Source organism: Myotis lucifugus, unplaced genomic scaffold (assembly GCF_000147115.1).
Source record: "Myotis lucifugus unplaced genomic scaffold, Myoluc2.0 scaffold_212, whole genome shotgun sequence".
Lineage (NCBI taxonomy): Eukaryota > Metazoa > Chordata > Mammalia > Chiroptera > Vespertilionidae > Myotis > Myotis lucifugus.
Genome location: NW_005871260.1, coordinates 2,053,341 through 2,073,658, shown reverse-complemented (window position 1 = coordinate 2,073,658; position 20,318 = coordinate 2,053,341). Strand labels below are relative to the sequence as shown.

The window sequence follows — 20,318 nt, the reverse complement described above, 5'->3', positions numbered from 1 at the left end:
CTTGAACAGTTTCAGGCCACCGCTGGGTCGTCTTGTCCTGGACAGCTTGGGGGGACCATTGGTTTGCCTTCTCTTGAACAGCGTCGGGGGGACTGCTGGGTCGCAGCCTCCCGGACTTTGTCGGGGGAGGCCTGGAGCCCTGCCACCTGGACTGCAGCGGAGAAGTTCCCTGGCTCAGCCTGCTGGGCAGCGTTCTTCAGCGCACCTTGTGCCGGGCCTTGGCGGGGATAGTGAGCCAAGTTCATGATGATCTTGGACACATCTTTTCAGCCGTTTGCACGCCTCCATTGTCGGCTACACCACGTGCTCTCTCCTGGAACTGGCAGCGTTTCTTTCTGGCGCCGCTGTCCCTGAGCTGGTTATGTCCATCCTCTGGCTTAGCTCCCGGACCACGTGCCCCGCCTTCCTGGAGCTCTCACCTGCACCATCGAGTTAACTGTGCTCCCGCCTTCACCGTTCAAGATTTTAAAAAATTACGTGGGTTGGCCTTTCGTCCTTCTAAATCCCTTCTTCTTGGGGGGTGCCCCACAGCATGTGCATTTTAAAATGACTCTCAAGGCCCTTCTAAGCCACCCCGGCCGGCCCTGGCTGTGGCCAGAGGGAGAGACTGGGCTGCCCCCATCAGCCTGCCCAGTGTGGAGGCCGCTTTCAGGGGCGGCTCCCCCTTTGGCTCCACCCCTGCTGATGGTGCTCAAGACTGGGCTGGGGGTGGCTGTCCTGAACTCAGTGGAGTTGATTGGGGGAGTGGCGGCTATGGCTTCCAGGCTGGGTGGGGGAGTGGTCGCGTTCGACCCCGGGCAGTCTGTGTCTTCCGTCTCCTCCTCAGCCTGCCCAGTGTCTAGGCCGCTTTCCTGCGCGGCTCCCCCTCGGGCTCTACCCCTGCTGATGGTGCTCCTGTGGCTTCTGTTGCGAATGGTGGGGGAGCCCACAGGGCCGGGGTTTCAGGACTGGGCTGGGGGTGGCTGTCCTGAACTCAGTGGAGGTGATTGGGGGAGCTGCGGCTATGGCTTCCAGGCTGGGTGGGGGAGTGGTCGCGTTCGAGCCTGGGCAGTCTAGGTCTTCCCTCTCCTCCTCAGCCTGCCCCGGTGTGGAGGCCGCGTTCATGGGCGGCTCCCCCCTGCCGCTCCCCCCACTGCTGACACTGCTGTTGCTGTGGCTATTGTTGCCCATGGTGGGGGGAGCCCCCAGGGCCGCGCTTCAGGACTGGGCTGGGGGTAGCTGTCCTGAACGCAGGGGGGGGTCGGCTGGGGCACTGGTGGGATATGGTTTCCACCAGGTTGGGTGGGGGAGTGGTCACCTTCCACCCCGGGCAGCCTAGTGAACAGGGAAGGCTCTTCAGTCTTTTTTATCAACTGACTGACCGACCTCCTGGCTGGATAAAATGCTCCTGGCCTCAAGGGAGGGGTAGGGGCCTTACCCGGATGGTGCGGCCGGGCATCTTAGGCTGTGTCATCTTTAGGATGCGGTACGTCCCCATCACTCTGTCAAATCTTCTGTTTGTCAGGGACTGCTGGATCTGGTCCTGCTTGAAGCCCAGGCCCAGCATCACTGCGGTGACGTGGGGGTCCAAGTCCTCCTGGGGCGGCTCGCTGTAGGGCCGCAGCGGCTCATCCTCCTGGCCCACGTTGAGCCAGCGGTCCTCCATGACCTCTTCCATGGTCGGCCTCTTTTGGGGGTCCAGAGTGAGTAAGCGATTTAACAAATTTTTGCCCCGCCTGCTCACGAAGTTCGGCTCTTCAAACTTCCCCGCCAGGATCTTCTGCCTCTGTCGTACAATGTTGTCCCCCCGGAACGGCACCTTTCCCGTCAGCATCTTGTATAAGGTCACCCCCAAGCTCCAGACGTCAGCTTTGCAGCCATCGTAGTCTTGTCTCTTCAAGAGCTCGGGGGCCATGTAATAGATGGTGCCGCAGAAGGTGCTCAGTTTCTGGCCCTTGGCTTCCTTCCCGAAACCAAAGTCGGCCAGTCTGATGCTCCTGTTGGCATCTAGGAGGATGTTGGCGGGCTTCAGGTCCCGGTGGGCGATGCCCCTGTGGTGGCAGTACTGGAGCGCCGACACCAGCTCCCGGAACGCGGCCCGTGCTTCTCGCTCAGTCAGGGGGCCGGAGGTCTCCAGGTGTTCTCGGAGGTCCCCTCCCCTCACGTACTCCATCACCAGGTAAAACTTGTCCTGGGTGACAATCACCTCAAACAGTGAAGTGATGTTTGGGTGGTTTAAGCTCTCAAGACAATGGGCTTCTTGAGGCAACTCAGAGCTGCCCTTTCGATCGATGGTTTTGATAACCACCTCGGTGGCAGTTGGCACGTGCCGGGCCAAGCTCACCGTGGCCCACGCTCCCTTCCCTATTGTTCGCAGGAGCACATAATCGCCAACGAAGTGCACCTGGGGAACGGGAGGGGTGGAAAAGTGGGAAGAGGAGGTTGCCAAGTCAGACATGGTGTTCAAAGAACACAAACAAGATCAAACAATGGCAACAACAAGCAAAGGAGTCCAAGTCCACAGGTCACCAAAAACAGCTTCCTGGGCTATAACGGACGAAATCCTCGGCCCAGACAGGGCCTTATATAGGAGTGCTTTGCAATTCCATCACAATGGCGCCATCTGAGGTCAGAGCCACAAATGGACCAATCATGGCTGGGGATAAGCCACAGTGCTAGTGGTTTTCTCACTTTTTGGTCTCATGACCTTTATACTCTGGGGAAAAAACAAAAGACACACACTTTTGTTTATGTGGGATATTAGATTGATATTTTATTAAAAAGAAAACGCTATAAGATGTGTGCACGAGGAAAATCTGACTTATTCTCATGCTCCAATTCTCAGTTCAGATAGCCCTGATCCATCCATTCCTACCTGCCTCACTCAGGCCATCACATTTGTCATCTTCATAGCATGGACCACAGTGGGGCTGAGCCTTCTTTACTGTCTGTCTTTCCCATGAAGGAAAGAGCATGACTATAGTGTTCCCTGAGTCTAGCACAGTGAGTGGCCATAAAATAAGTGTTTCATAAATGTTTGTTCACTGGATTAACAGAAGAGCTTGTGGTAACAACAGAAAATATGGCCAACTCTTTAATCAAAGGGATTCATAAAAACGTTTTAAAAAACAGTTATGTTCAGTCCTCACTCAGCTTTGGGGGCAGATAAGATGGGACAGAGGAGGGCTGAAGTCTGGGTTTCCAGGTGTGTGGTTGCTTTGTGAGACTGAAAAAAAGCCAGCTGGTAGGAGCCTCGCTGTAAAGATTAAAGAAGATGATTCGTCCTTCCACTGGTACTTGCTAAGGATGTAATAAGTTTGGACCTGCAGTAAGGCTGCAAGGTGTTTTTACCTTTTGAATATCCATTTCCAGATGACACAAAAGACTTCTCTGGATTAACGGATGTCTGCAGAGGTACAAAGGGTGGGGTAATATGTTGGGGCAAATTCTACCCTTTATGGAGGCAGAGAGGGAGCAGGCAGGCTTGAGGACACTGGAGGGGCCTCTGGCACATTCTATTACAAACTCATCTTCTAAGAAAAATCCTTACTTTCCGTCCATTGAGTGTTTTACTTATGATGTTATTCTAGTAATCATTTTCCTTTAACACTTCCCTCCTAAAGTCTCAGCTTTGGATAAAGGGAATCTTTAGAGGGATTATTAGCCTGTGAGCTTCTCCCACTAGAACACTTTAGTTTGTTCATTTTTACCTTACTGCAGTGATGCTCAGCTCTTAAACATGATAGTCTCTGTTGCTGAGCTGATTGGGATCCAAATGGGGGATATTTCATCACTTTTAGACAGATGTTTACAAGTTCCAGTCAGAGATTACAATAAGCTCAGGAAGGAAAAGAGAAAATTTCAAAGAAAGTTGCCAGTGTTGAGTTAATTATGTCTATTTATAAAATTGTATTAATAGTTACTTAAATAATATCAACAGAATAGAATATTCTCTTAGCATAATGATCTCTTTCAGCAAGGTAAACACAGACTCAAAGATAAGACATTTAATGTAAAACTGTCAAGGGAAAAGTCAAGCTCGAAAAAAAGAGAAAGAAATCATTTTTTCCAATATGCTACATCAATTATAGGCTTCTGATTGTGCCCACATGAGCATATAGCTTTTTTATGTTTTTACTTTTTATTTCTTTTTACTTTCTTTTGCCTGTGTTTTTTTCCCATTGACCCCCTCCTCCCCACACCTCCCCTCTACAGCCTTCACCACACCATTGTCTGTGTCCATGGGCTATGCATATGTGCATGTAAGTTCTCCGGTTAATCTCTCCCCTCCCAACCCCAACCCCCACCTTCCCTCTGAAATTCATCAGTCTGTTCCATGGTTCGATGTCTCTGGATCTATTTTGTTCATCAGCTTATTTTGTTCATTAGTTTCCACATATGAGCGAGATAATGTGATACTTCTCTTTCTCTGACTGGCTTATTTTGCTTAGAATAATGCTCTCCAGGTCCATCCATGCTGTTGCAAAGGGTAACAGTTCCTTCTTTTTATAGCAGCATAGTATTCCATTGTGTAAATGTACCACAGGTTTTTTACCCACTCATCTGCTGATGGGCACTTGGGCTGTTTCCAGATCTTAGTTGTTATAAATTGTGCTGCTATGAACATAGGGGTGCATATATTTTTTTCTGATTGGTGATTCAGGTCTCTTAGGATATGTTCCTAGAAGTGGGATCACTGGATCAAATGGGATTTTGTCTCCAGACAGAGCCCAGCCCTCCACCAACTTGGCCACTTAGACAGTTGAACTACAGCCCATTTGCTGAATTCCACAACCAAGACCTAAAAGAGAGCAAGGGCAGCCCCTTTCTGACTAGCCCTGCCCTCCTTCCAAAAGGAATCCAAAGAGGACCACACCAAGACACATCATAATTAAAATGCCAAGAGCAAAAGACAAAGAGAGAATCCTAAAAGCAGCAAGAGAAAGAAAGTCAGTTACCTACAAGGGAGTACCCATACGACTGTCAGCTGATTTCTCAACAGAAACTTTGCAGGCCAGAAGGGAGTGGCAAGAAATATTCAAAGTGATGAATACCAAGAACCTACAACCAAGACTACTTTATCCAGCAAAGCTACCATTCAGAAGTGAAGGCCAGATAAAGAGCTTCACAGATAAGAAAAAGCTAAAGGAGTTCATCACCACCAAACCAGTATTATATGAAATGCTGAAAGGTATCCTTTAAGAAGAGGAAGAAGAAAAAGGTAAAGATACAAATTATGAACAACAAATACACATCTATCAACAAGTGAATCTAAAAATCAAGTGAATAAATAATCTGATGAACAGTATGAACTGGTGATTGTAATAGAATCAGGGACATAGAATGGGAATGGACTGACTATTCTTGGGGGGTGAGGAAGGGATGTGGGGGGTGAGGGAAGAGATTGGACAATAATTGTGCACCTATGGGTTAGGACAGTGGGTGGGGAGTGAGGGCGGTGGGTGGGGTGGGAACTGGGTGGAGGGGAGTTATGGTGGGGAAAAAGAGTAACTAATGTAATAATCTGAACAATAAAGATTTAATTAAAAAAAAAAAAGAGGGCATGCCCCATTGTGCAGAGTTCTAGAGCAGGGCCTGGTACATGGTGAGCCCTCCGTACATGTTAATAATCACTGTCCAGTTAGAACGTAAGATCCAGGAGGAAAAGGGCTTCATTTTACTCACTGCTATGTCCTTAGTGCCTAACGCGTAATAGATGCTCAATAAATATGTGTTAAACGTTAAAAAAAAATAAAAATAAAAATTCCTTCCTTATGATGTAATAGCCTTGGGTAGATGAACTCTTGGGGAGATGCAGCTGACAGACAGTGGGGGAGGTAACACTGTAAACTGTCTTCACTTTCCAGGGCTGACAAGTTACATTTATTCCATTTGGATGACATTCTGAGACCTGTTCTCTTTACTGTCCCTGAACAAGAAGACCCTTGGCAGAGGGCCTAGGGCAACAAAATCATTAATTCTGTATCCGGCATTAGCCACATCCTGCTAAGGGGAGAGTGCCCTGATAACAGGAATATCCTGTACGCGTTTAGAGTGGGAGGATGAGGGGAGAGACAGTGGGTGCCACTTTCTTCCTTAGGGCCATCCTCCATGACAGCATTGGTGGAATCAGTAAGGGTCATGGTGGTGGCTGTTTCTGAAAAATTAGGAGCTGGCTGAAAAATCAAGTCAGGCATTTGCTAAATAATAACTGGTTCAGTTTCTACAAGGAGCCCAAGATGTAGTTCAGGTATTGTCTTTCAGCCTAATAAAATAGACTCTATAACTCTTCAGTTAAAATTGTTATTTTATTGAATTCAGAAAACTCTAAGGAAAGAATGAGTGAAGTGACGAAACTATTTCCAGAATAGTTCTAGGAAAGGATGACTGGATCAACTTCTGGGAACATGTGTCTTAGACATGTAAACCACACAGATAATTACCATCTCCTTACACCATTGCTTTAAATAATTAACAAATAAGGCCTATGTGGAGAAGATCCAGTGACAGAAACCTCCCTCCTATGCAGGGTGTACTAACAGATATTTTTAAAAAACTCAAACCCATTGGGTTGAATTAATCCCTAATTTGTTTGAATGTTCAATGTACTTCATCTAACCATGATTTTTATCATCTAATTCTTGTGCCTGCACACTCCTCCCATTTCTAAAAAACAAAAACAACACATAAAATTAAGGGCAGAAATTGAGTACAATCTTCTAAATCATGACACTGGTTTCAGCAGCACTCACTGTCTTCTAATATGAATCATGTATTTCTGATTAAGGGGGGGCAGGTGAGGTGGAGGAAAAGCCCTCTTGTGGCTGAAAATGATTAAGAAAATAAAGTTTGCTATTTACATTACTCAGTGGAAGGGGGAAATTGCTGTCATCACTGAAAAATATAAAATATTTATAGTACACAGGATGTATGTTTAACACCAGTAGGTTATTCAGTGGGAAATGGTTAACACAGCATTCCATGGACACTATGTTGATTCTTGAATTGCAAAATAGCCCAGACTAGACCTCTGACTGACTCCTGCAAGTTGTGTCTGATTCTAGCTTCCTCAGGAAGCATCACTGCAGAGTAGCTTAATTCTGGAGCTTTCCTAGGTCTGATTTAATTCAGCATACTTTGGGTAATTCTAGAGTAGACCCGTGCTAGTCTTTGTTATTGCAAAATTAGTAAAACACTGTGTGGTGGGCTGATAATGTCTCCCAAAGATATGCCTGACTCCTAATGCCCAAACCAATGTATATTACTTTTATTTTAAAAAGGTGGGTTTTTGGGATGATCACTTAGGAAGTTTTATAATGTCTAATTACTGAGGTGTATACCTGAAACTAATAGGTCAACTGTAATTAAAAAAAAAAAAAATATATATATATATATATATATATATATATATATATATATATATAAATATATATATATATATTCTTTGCAGATGTGGTTAAGGCTCTTGAGAATATCCTGGATTGTGCTGAGGGGCCCTAAATGCCATCACAAATGTCCTTAAAAGTGAGAGATAAAACACAGAGTTAGGAAGACGGAGGCACAGTTTGGGTTGTGGCCTAATGACAAGGAACACCAGCAGCAAGGAATGGATTCTCTCCTGGGGCCGCTAGAGGGAGCAAGGCTTGCTGACACTGATTTTGGACCTCTGGCCTCTAGAACTGCAAGCAAGTTTAAGCCACCAGATTTGTGGTAATGTGTTATAGTAGCCTTAGGAACTAATACATACTGTTTAACTAGGACATTCATCTTTTTAGAAAATAATAGGTCAACATAAGAACCTAGTTAATAAGAATTAGTATCACCTAACACATTTTTGTGGGTAAAACACCAAAGTGCCATTTAAGAAAAATGAGAGGAACAAAAATGTTTATATTATTGGAAAGGTGTATGGAGAAATATTTCAATGATATGTATTTGAAAGATGCCTTGTGGTCTTGGTGCTGCTCAATTTGAAGTTTATCAACACTGGCTCTGAAACAGACTTTTTAATCCTTATACTGACATCCACAGACCTGGTACTAATTTAGAGGATGTTATTTCCAAAACTATCCTATCATCTCCTTAGATTAGTAGCCAGTTCTCCCCTAAGAAGTATATAGACAGATACAAATTATGATGTGTCCAGAGGATGGAATTACTGCTGGCTTATAGCATAGTAGGGGGAACATGATTTTGCTCCTTGCCATCAGCCTCTGTATGCTCAGATGATAGAAGGCTATCTTATCTGTAAGAGCAGCCCTTTGTACTCCAACCCTCCCCTCCCCATTCCCAGTCCTCTTAGGTCAGGATGTCCTATTTTTCTTTCTCATGCTTAATTCTTATGAAAATAGTTTCATTCACATTCATGGTTTCAGTTGCCTCCTGTATGTCAGTGACTTAAAGGTCCAACTGTTAAAAAAGCCTCTCCTCAGAAGATACTCATGACAATATTTCACTTAACTTAAACTTTGTCTTAACAAAAAATTCTTTCGCTCATACACTAAAAACCAATTCCTTGCTGGCTTCTTCAATTTATCTTCATTGGTGCTCACTCTGGTTCTGCTAATATAATCAGATATTTTACTTTGCTTCAGCCCCCGCATCTAAGTCATTAACCAGTTTTCCAGTTACTCCTTTAAAAAATTTCTTGGGCTCCTTTTCATCAGAGCTCCAACCCTATATTCTTCATGCTTCCAGACCCAAGCAGCCTATAAGCTGGCTGGGTCAACTCCAGCTCTACTATTACTCCTCTCTGGCTATCTTTCACACAGCTGTCAAAATGTTACTTAGTCGTAGTACTCACTTAGAACAGTAGAGTGGCTCCCTCATAACTACTCACTACATACCACACCAATTTGATTATACTCCATTTCCAGTATGTAAAGATACTCATTTTTTTCCTGCCAGCCATGTAGTTTTTCACCACTGGTTGATTTGCTCAGAGAATCTAACATTGACCTGAGTAAAACTAATAATTATACATTTGAAAGCAATTTTTACTTTTAGGTCACTTGTATAGTATGGATAACAGAATATGATCTATTATTAGATATATTAGATTTTTGCTTATTTGAAACTTTTTGAGTTGTTTTACCCACCATTGATGCATTAAGCGTCTTGCAGGAACTGGGTTTAGCATTTACTTTTTTTAAAACATTATTGATTTCAGAGAAGAGAGAGAGAGAGGGAGAAACATTAATGATGAGAGAGAATCATTGATTGGCTGCCTCCTGCATGCCCCACACTGGGAACTGAACCCACAACCCAGGCATGTGCCCTGATGGTGGAATCAAACCATGACCTCCCGGTACATAGGTCCATGCTCAACAACTGAGTAACGGCGGCTGGGCTAGCATTTACTCTTTGCTACTTCCCTCTGCCCCAAGCACAGAAAGGTGCACATTCAAAAGTTTGACAATAAAGTCATGAGCAGCTTAACATGTTCTGAGAAATCCTTTGTTAGATGATTTGTCATGTGAACACCATAGATTGCACTTACACAAACCTAGATGGCTTAGCCTACTACACACACCTAGGCTATAAGGTATACCACTGTACATGCAGTCCATCATCGACGGAAACATTATGCAGCACATGACTGTAACAGTTTCCTGTTCTGAACGTAGTGCTTAGAGGGAACATAAACTACCACACTATACACAGAAATTTGAAGGACTAATAATGGCAAATGACAAAAACATGAAAGGCTTTGATCTCTGCCTTTTTAAAAACTGCTGAAAACCTTGACTTAATGAATATATTATTCACATAAAAATCCTGTAAGATCTGTGCTAATTCTCAGGGAAAAAAAAACAACAAAAAACAAAAACACAAAACGGTGCATTTTGACCCAAATGCTGAATCTGCATTATTCTCATGTATGTAACTGTATAAGGAAAACCATGTTAAACTAGGTTCAGAATATAAAACAGTAAAAACTGTCTCCACTTCCTTTTAGGCAAATCAGGAGATATTATTGATTGCCTATAAATGATAAAACAAGGTAGATAAGCAATATTGAATACGTTTGTTGATTTTTAGCTTAAAAAAAAAATCAGGTAGCTATCCCTAAATTTGGTCAAAATTTTTAATTCTTAAAGTCAGTAATCTATAGGCCACTAAGAAAGATGTTTTAAGGGAGCAAGTTCAAAGTATTTACAACATGTGGAATATTTTTTTAAAATCTGAAAAAACACTGCAGCACTTAGAAAACAGACCTATTTAGCAATGAGTATATTATTTTTACCTTTCAAACATAAACTAATATCAAACCTACTAACTTAGTTGTTCCATTGATAGATTTAGTAACCAATTTTGACAAGTACCAATATCCTAACACTCATACATACCTCTCTTAATATCAGTTAAGAGAACATAAATTTAGTTCTATTCTCAATTACACTTTTCTCATGCATTCATACCACTGTATTAATGCACTGAAACAAATTACAGAACCAATTTTTAAGAATAATTTGAGTCCCATAAATCATAATTTGTTAAGGCTCACTGATAGGTTGAAAGGTTGCAGGTTGTTGGGCACATGCCCAGGTTTCAGGCTTGATCCCCAGTAGGGGGCATACAGGAGGCAGCTGATCGATGTTGCACACTCATGAATGTTTCTCTCTCCCTCTTCCTTCCAATCTCCAAAAATCAATAAAAACATATTAAAAAGAGAGAGAAGCCTGCAAACACTTGATTTCTAAGATAAGGTCATAGGAATATTAATTATAAAATACTGTAACTCTGCCCTAGCTGGTTTGGCTCAATGGATAGAGCATTGGCCTGCGGACCAAAGGGTTCCGGTTTCGATTCTGGTCAAGGGCACACCTTGGTTGCAGGCTCCTCCCCAGCCTGGACCCTGGTCAGGGCTCATGCAGGGTACAAACAATCCATGTATTTCTCTCACATTGATGTTTCTCTGTCTTCCCCTCTCTTACACTCTCCCTAAAAAAATCAATGGAAAAATATCCTCTGGTGAGATTAACAAAAAAATAAAATAAAAATACTATAACTCCTTCCTATATTTCCAAGATTTAATAGAGAGGAGACAGAACAACACATGGGGATTAAATTCAAAGAAGACACAGATTGAGGTAAACGAAAACCAGGTTGCATTGATTCTAAGTTTGCTGCCCCACATCTAAAGTCAAGATGATTAAAAAAGCAAAGCAAAACTCTTTCAAAAATAGTTTTTAAAACTTTCTACTCATATAAAAAGCTGAGCCAACATTAAAGTCAAAATAGGGTTTTTATATTTTTCAGAAAAATTAAGTGAAATATCCTTCTGGTTTTCTCTAAAATTCCAGTTTCGACAAGTATCCCTGGGGACATTAAAAGGAGCTTGTGAGTTTTCTGACTGATTACTTTAGCATTTTTCCGTTTAAGCACTTAAGTCCTTCTACATATGATTTGCATTCCTAAGGTGCAGTTACTATTTTGTATGAGAGATAATGGTGCTTTCTGTGTAACCACAGCCCTATATCTATCAGCAAAATACAAATATATATATATTTTGACCTAGAGGATGGTATTGGCATTTATTTCACTCTTTTAAACTCCTATGAAGTAGGTGTTATTATCATTCCCATTATACAGATAAGGAAATAGAGGCATCTAACCAGGTTCACATGCTAGGAAGTGGCAGAACTGGGATTAAAAACCCTGGAAATCTGGTTCCAGAGATTACATTCTTATTCATAAAATGTCCATTTTGTATTTTTACTTTTAAATAAATTAATGTATTTCCTACCAGATCTCAACCAGGGTGATTTTGCCTGTCAACACCTGCTCTCTTCCCCTTCCCCTAAATCTAACTAGAGGACAGCTGGCAATGGCATTACTGGCATCTAGTGGGTGGAGACCACGGATGCTACAAGAATCCTGTCATGCACAGGGCAGCCTCCCACAACTCCTTCATTATCCAGCACAAAACATCCATGGCGCTGGCTGAGAAACTCTACAATAGAATATAAATTCTAGGAGGTCAGGGTACTAAGTTAATCTCACCGCTCTATTGTCAGACTTAGAACAATGCTTAAAATGGAGTACTTAAATTTTATCTGTTGATTACCTGTTTTTAAGAGCCTAGAACTGAGCCTGATACATAGATGGTAGGTAACACACATTTGAATTGAGGGTTGTCCTAGCCGGTTTAGCTCAGTGGATAGAGCGTTGGCCTGTGAGTTGAAGGGTCCTGGGTTTGAATTAGGACAAGGGCATGTCTGGGTTGTGGGCTCAATCCCCAGTAGGGGGCTGTGCAGGAGGCAGCCAATCGATGATTCTCTCTCATCATTGATGTTTCTCTCTCCCCCTCTCCCTTCCTCTCTGAAATCAATAAAAATATAAATATTATAAAAAAGAGGGTGCCCTCAAAGAGGGTCAGATGGATGCAACAGGACACAGTAAACTGAAGTGACTTTAGTGCTCCACAATCCCATGTCTTTTGGGTTTAATTTTCTCCCAATGACTGTAAATACAACCAGTTCTGCCAAAATAAGTCTTTTAGTTAAGTGGGGCTACTGCAAGGACAAACATTTATTTATTTTTTATAGATCCATGGAACCTTTAAAGACACAAAGATCCATGGAACTTTGTGAGTTAAATATATAAGGAGTAAGACCCTTTTCTTCTTTAAATGGAAGTATCCAATTCAAATAAAATCTATTTAGGGGATTGGCAGATACCCCTAAATGAGATGGTATCAGTAATTAATTGATGATATACTCCAGTGGCTGACAAATACTTTAAGAAAGTTTGAGTTAACATTTGTTTGCAAGTGTCAACCACCCCCCCCCAAAAAAACTGAATTACAGTACACATAAGACAAAGAGAGACCTATTATCTAAAAAGAAAGTACTTGAGTCCACTTCATTCAAAAAATTTTATAACCATAATATTCTAAGTATAACTTCATCCTATATTAAAAAAAAAATCCAAATGTGTAACATCTGTCAACATATTTTCAATTCTTCCTCTTACACCTCAAAGAGCTATTAAACATTACGCAGAAGGCATATGTTCCTAAGTAGTATTGCTTGATTTACAAAATTCTTTCCCAAGGATAAATTCAAAAGGTTGTTATATGGATATTCAAATAATACTAGGGAAAAAATGACATATTTCACTTATTCTGTACGTAATGAATGAGTCTGCTTGCCCAAATGTTAAATTATGAAACCACACTATGTGAAATACACCTATTAGATTTAAAAAGAAGTTAAATCTATATTTATTTACTAGCACTGTTAAACATTACACAAAACACATTCAAGTGGCAAGTAATTATAATGCAAGCCCTTGCATGGCAATCCAAATTTATTGAACTACTGATGCTAAGTTATACAAAATTGCACCACTTTAATTAAGGCTTTTAGTTTACATTTGGCCACCTCTAAGTAGTTGTAACATTAGGTTGGTCAATTTAAATACTGTGGCTCCCTGTTGGATAGACACACAATCTTTACACCCAAACATTAATGCATACAAAGCAACAAGGCATTGTTAAATAAAACAGCAATAGTTACTGCAACTTGGGCCTTGTGACCAATTATACATGATTAAAATTACTTCCCACATTCACATCCACAGTACTCGTCCACCATTTAACATCTCAACCAAAACGTTACACATGTGAAACAATCACTAACAGGCAAAAATACTAAACCTGTATATTTGGTATTGCAAATACACGTATGCATGAGCAAGCAAGGGGTTCACAGTGAGAATCTACAGCTGCAGAAGCCTGAAAATGATTTACAAAAATTGTTAAATCATTAAAAAATTGTTTGAAAATATACACTTCTTGTTGTAGACCCCCACTGTACACACAACTATAAACATTGTTCCCTATGTAAACAAAAAAGGAAACATATAATAAGAGATTTGAAAAATCTGGACATTTCCTTCCCAACAGATATTAAAGGCAACGTCTTTAATCTAAGACATTATACTGAAAGGACTACTGTATTTTTTAAAGACAAGATCACTGTCTCCACAGGTTTTTTAAAAATTAAAAAAACTATATAGCTGTGTTAATCAAAGCGCTTATTTGTATAATACAATGATAATGACCTTGATTTTCTTAAAAAAAATTACAATAAGCTACAAGTATCAAAGAAGCAAAGTTATCTGGAGTAGTCTATATAGGAGCTCTTTGGACTTTCTTTTATTATGCTAAAATAGTGGTGCTTTTAGGATTTACATTATTGTACTCTCCAAAACAAAGTATGGGGCGTGTTATAGTATACAGTACACCATTTTCATACATGTACAACATTGGTGGATGAAAATGTCTCTTAGCAGTAATACTGGATTGTAGCCTCTGGTTTTACCAGATGCATACACTAGGGCTATTATATAAGTAAAAATCTCTCTTGTGATACTGGAAAGTGATTAGAATGTGCAACTGATGTAGTAGCTTTCATCCGCCTCTTAAAGGGTACCACCACAGAAAGTCCATTTAAGATGTTGGTAGGTTTAACAAAGTTGGAATGCTGGCACTGTTGAATTGGGCAACAGTTCTTCAGACCTGTCAAAAGAAAAAAATAAATTGCAAACATGGGTTGAAAATAGCACACAAAAGAGCCAAAGGAACACATTAAGACAACAGTGTTCAAGGTTTAAAAATGAATAGAATGCAGACTCTTGTCCTCATTACATTAATGACGTTGTACCACAACTCATAGCAAAGCAAAGCAAGGGTAGATGTTTTCATCTTTTTAGAATGACTTCATCTAACCTGCTGCCCTCTTGAAAGCTAGTCAAATGAAAGTCTTAGATAAAAAAGGGAGTATCCCTTAGTGCAAATCTGTGTATTACCTTCCAAAGATTAAAAGCAGGGGGAGGAGGGAGGAAACCACATTGAAATTTTACGTCAGTTCAACTTCATTAGAATTAAGATGAAAAGACAGCAATATTAACAAATTGGTGATTCTACAAGTGTTCACAATCCTAGAATTACATCATAAGTATAGAATGCACAGCTCACTAAGGTTCCTAGTATCAGAAAATCAAGGCCTTTCTTCCTCGCTCTTCCAATAAGAGTGGCTAAAAGCTGGTTCTGAGAAGCAGACAAGAAATTATCCTATGATGGCTCTTTACAGTTGAGTTATATATATACTTTCTAATTCCATATTTAAACACATTCTATCAATTTTTAGATGTCAGAAAAAAGGCTAGTATTACACTAAAATCATGTAAACTTAAAAAATTGTGATATAAATAAAAGAAGTCAAAACACATTGCCAAATATCTATTTACTTTGGATGATTTTCTCCATACATGTCTGGGCTAAAAAAATGTTCCCTTTTTTACTGTTTTTTGTGGGGATCAGACTTATTGCGAGCTCCAGAAATGCTGTTAATACGTATGTGTTTGATTTCCCAAATGCCTCGAACTTTAAGCCCTCATTTAGACTGAGTTTGCTAAGTTTTTCTAGCAGACTGAATGTAGCAAATTGGAAGGGACAGGTGGGAATGTGTGAGTTCAGGCACATGTGTGCTAAGAATGGGCATGTATGTGGTCAGGAAAGAGAGAATATCAGAAGTGAGAGGATATACCTCTAAACAGAAAGCCTTAAACAGAGAGTAGGGTCAAAACCCCCCAAAAGATACAGAACCAGAGTGCTATGGTAGTACAGGGCCATTTAATTTAACATAAGCAGCAGCAGAATCACAAGCACATAAAGTGCCCAAGGATAAGAGTACAGTACAATATGGTTTAACACTGAGCAGGGAACCATTATTATTGGCAAACAGCAGTAGCTAAATGGTTGAGGATTTATCATGTGCCAGGCACTGATCAATTGCTTTATAAGGTTTAACTCATTTAATATGATTATTTTCAAAAACTATATAAAAATGTTATATGCTCAGTTTTCCTTTGCTATCTCATTGGTGGGCTGAATTTGTGGTTCTCTCTGGCTGGAATTCTCCATCCCCTACACAATTTCTATTTGACTTTTCTATCTCAGCTTAGATGTCTCTTACAGACTTTTCCTGAATCCATAGTTCATGTGACATACCTGATTTGGTGTCCCAGTTACATGCTCCTATAGTACTCATTATGACATAGTACTCATTAGTAATGAAGCATGGACTTGGCAGCCAGTCCATGGCTTAAATTATGTACTCCAGATCACTGGGTTTAAATTCTGGCTTTGTACTTACTCACTGCAGGGCTTGAACAAGTAATCTTTTTGTGTCTCAGTTCACTCATTTGTAACATAGACAGTATTTAAAAAGAGTGCCTGGCATATGATAAACGTGTCATGAATTCTTATTATCAGTACCAGGCTGGATTTATTCTATAACAGCATTTATCATAGTTTGCAATTATTTGTCCAACTCTACCACTAGACTTCAATTAAGGCAATGAAGAAGCGAAGAGAGGTCAGTATTGTTCATCACTGTATTGTCAGCAAAAACCAGTGTCCCATTGGGGCATAAGCATATATTAAATGAACTAGAATATTCACTTATGGGTAATACTTCTGATGATATGTAAATGAAATAATTATTTTAATCACTAGGATATTATACTAACTCATCAATATCTTAAAAGGGAAGTAATTATTTCTTTTTTAGAACAAGAAAAAATTCTATACTTGCTGTCTTAACAAGAGTGCCCTAAATGAAGTTGAGGTTACAAGTTAAAAGATTTAAAAAAGGAGGAAAATAAACGAACATACCTGGCTCAGAGCTACAATGCATTTAGTATATTAAAGCAGCTGACATGATGACTTTTTGCGGGCCTTCCCAGGCACTGGAGTTTTTCTGTTAATTTGCCGCACTAGGTCATAAAAGATCTGCAAACACACATATATATATTTTTAATTTATAGGAGACAAAAAACTAAAAACAACAACAACAAAAACAAAAAAGTAAAATTAAAAAATAGAATTTTCCATGGATATAAATGAACCCAAGAAAGGAAATATTTTTTTTTCAGTTAAGAAATAAGAGTAAAACCAGGTATTCTTATAAATGCCAAGTTCTTTTCTGTTTATTTTTTGGGAGGGCTAAAATTGTTCTCCTTAAAATAAGTACTGAGTTGAAGGAGCTACAGAGATCTTAACCTTAGTTCAATTAGAAAATTTACTCTTCTTCAGATCTTTCCATGTATCTTTACAATACGACTTTAAGCCCCTTCAAGGCAATAACTGCATACTTTTTTCAATTTGCTCTCTTTTAAATAACACATCTTTCATATACCCAAAGGCTTAATTCGTCTTCCCCACCCCTACCATTTTTTTTTTCCAGCCTTCCTTCCTTTCATGGTTTATTCCACTTTAATGATGAGGTTAAAATACATTGTTGCTTATTAACATGCATATTATTTAATAGAAGATTTTTGCCTAAAAGGATTAACAAAGCACCCTTGAGCCCTAGCTGGTTTGGCTCAGTGGATAGAGAGTTGGCCTGTGGACTGAAGGGTCCTGGGTTCGATTCCAGTCAAGGGCACATGCCTGGGTTGCGGGCCCATTCCCCACCCAGTAGGGGTCGTGCAAGAAGCAGCCAATCAATGATTTTCTTTCATTATTGATGTTTCTATCTCTCTCTAGCTCTCCCTTCCTCTCTGAAGTCAATAAAAAATACTAAAAGGAAAAAGAAAAACAACAACAACAAAAGCACCCCGAGTACACATTAATTTGGGGTTGTGTTAATACACATACGTTATTTTCCATTAATTCTGCATGTTGAATTCCAAATAGAAATTTTAAAGTATAGTTCACCATACCTCATTAACATTTATTTTTGATTTTGCAGAGGATTCTAAGAATGCACAGTTGTTCCACTGTCTTGCTAGATTTTGACCTTGTTCCTTTCCTACAACTCTTTCATCTTCCAAGTCACACTTATTACCAACCAGAATCATTGGAACCTAAAAATATATTTGTGAGGGTAAAAAGAAATAAGTAAATAAATATATGCTATAAATTCAAATTCAAATTCAAAGAATTCTTAGAGTCAACTCTAAGGATTATTTTTTATATTACACCAGAGAAAAATATTAAATTAATTATTTGTAATATAATTTACAGTTAAATATGAAAGCCTTAATAATGTTAATTTAAGAATCTTTCACATGAAAATTTTAGAAAACAAGCAAGGATCTGTTTATGAAAGGGGAAAATAACCCTTAAGATTATATCACAATGGACTTATAACTGATTATAATAAGCAAAATACAAAACTTTTTCAAAAAGGAAGTACCAAAGGGTGTTGCTGTAAAAAGCCAGTATATCCCCAAATTTTAAAATGTTTCTTTTAGAGATGTGAATCAACTTCAAGTTTTCTGACACATATTTATCAAATAATTATTCTCAATTTTACAACTTAAAAAGGAGAAATTTGAAAAGTCCCTAGAGTAGAATTTTTATTTAGAGTCTAATCAAAATGCTACAAAGTTACAATCATCTTGATTTACTAAAATCTAGACCACATTAATCATGTGTTTGCATGCGTGTGATGTTGTAATTTTAAAAGGACACTATGGAAAAATAATACTTATTCTTCAAAACTCCCTTTAATCATTTAGAGATTGACTTTCTAAAGAATTTTGGGGGAAAAAATCCAAACTAGAAAATCAAGAATTTTGGCTTTTTAGGAAGATATAGAGTATCCTATTTAATAAAGAGGGAATATGCTAATTGACCCTCACCATCGCAAAGATGGTGGTGCCCACAGCCAATAAGGAGGGAATATGCTAATTGACTGCCCCATCCTCAAAGATGGTAGCACCCACAGCCAATAAGGAGGGAATATGCTAATTGACTGCCATGTACTCAAAGATGGCGGTGCCCACAACCACAGATGGCCAGCAGGGGAGGGCAGTTGGGAGTGACCAGGCTGGCAGGCAGAAGCGGTTAGGGGCAATCAGGCAGGCAAGTGGTTGGGAGCCAGCAGTCCCGGACTGTGAGATTGGGCCTAAACCAGCAGTCGGACATCCCTCGAGGGGTCCCAGATTGGAGAGGGTGCAGACTGGGCTGAGGGACAACTCCCCCCGCCCCTGTGCACGAATTTCATGCACCGGGCCTCTAGTTATATTAATAAATACTTGTTTAATGCAACTGATAGAAGAAAAGTACAGTAGTTACTACAGATAATACAAAACAGATTTACTAATTAAGAAGTGCTTCACTGAGGTCACTATAAATATGTAGGGTGCCCCAAAGTTTTTATTTCAGAAGTCCAAGAAACAACAGCATTTCCTAGAAGTCTCACAATATTTACCATAATTAAATTATAGATATTACAGTGGTTCTTAAAATTGTTGGGCCAGACCAGCAACATCAACACCATCTAGAAACTTGTTAGAAATACAAATTCTTGAGCTCAATCCCAGACCTAATGAATCAGAAACTCTGGGAGTGGGGCAGGTGGGGCCTGGCAATCTGTTTTAACCAGTTTTAGCTAGTGATTTAATGCAAGATGAATTTTGAGAACCACTGCTATATAGAGTAAGATAAGGAATTAAAATAATCCTTTTGAAGTTTCCTACAGGGATTAAACTCCATTATGGTGCACTTTGAAGGGGCATGTAAATTAACATTAGAATCTAATATATTTGTTGGTTTTCTGAAAAATAATTATTATTTTGCTCCTTTTCTGTCAGTTTCTTTAGATGTGTTCATATGTTAAAAAGGCTCTTAAATATACCAGTAATGTGGCCAGAACATAATTTGCTCTATTAGTTAACATTTGTCACCCACATCTGTCCTTCTTCCCCACCAAATGCATGATTTAAAAATGGGAAGGATATAAATTTTATTTTACACAGGTTAAGGGGAGAGGAGTGTTTTCACTTTCCACATTATATATATTTGAAATAGGTATGAGGGTTAAAGATATATTTTGGCCTCTCAAGGAAAAAGCTTTTGAAATACAAGCCTCCCAAATAAATACATCAACTTTAAATTCTTAGTTTTAAATTGGATATCACTACAATAAGAGTTTAAAATAAAGTACATTTATTTATTAGGATGTCAGCTTACATCATCAGTGTCTTTAACTCGAAGAATCTGTTCTCTCAGATCTTGTAAATCATTAAATGTGGACTGTGCTGTGATGGAATAAACTAATGCAAAGCCTTGTCCATTTTTCATGTACAAATCCCTCATTGCTGTAAATTGTTCCTACAATAGAAAGAATCATTAAAAAATAATGTTGTGACAGTTAATTTGACAATTTTTAAAGTCTATAATTAGAGCTCAATGAAGAATATTGTAGTATTATGTAACATATCTTTAAATTACAATCTGTGGCAAGATGCTATTTGAAAAGCTGATATTTCAAAAAATAAGCTTTTAATTTAAAAATGATACACCAAAGCAGATTTAG

The 20,318-nt window shown here is 39.6% G+C and overlaps 1 protein-coding gene and 1 pseudogene across 2 annotated transcripts in view; both read right to left on the bottom strand.

The window, feature by feature from the left end:
* Positions 1–1,393: 1,393 nt before the first annotated feature.
* On the bottom strand, positions 1,394–4,133 carry LOC106698676 (annotated as a pseudogene).
* Positions 4,134–13,184: 9,051 nt separating this feature from the next.
* The window catches only part of RAP1B (RAP1B, member of RAS oncogene family), a 45,724-nt gene continuing 38,590 nt past the window's right edge, over positions 13,185–20,318 (bottom strand). Inside the window, exons 5-8 of one of the 2 annotated variants that reach the window (XM_006097887.3) lie at positions 19,973–20,113; positions 17,716–17,859; positions 16,667–16,783; positions 13,185–14,506 (exon numbers count right to left, since the gene is read on the bottom strand). In XM_006097887.3, the coding sequence (XP_006097949.1) occupies positions 16,697–16,783; positions 17,716–17,859; positions 19,973–20,113 (372 nt within the window). In that variant the 3' untranslated portion in view covers positions 13,185–14,506; positions 16,667–16,696. Of the gene's footprint in view, positions 14,507–16,660; positions 16,784–17,715; positions 17,860–19,972; positions 20,114–20,318 lie in introns of those variants that run through there. The other variant, XM_014463598.2, reaches the window with a different exon arrangement.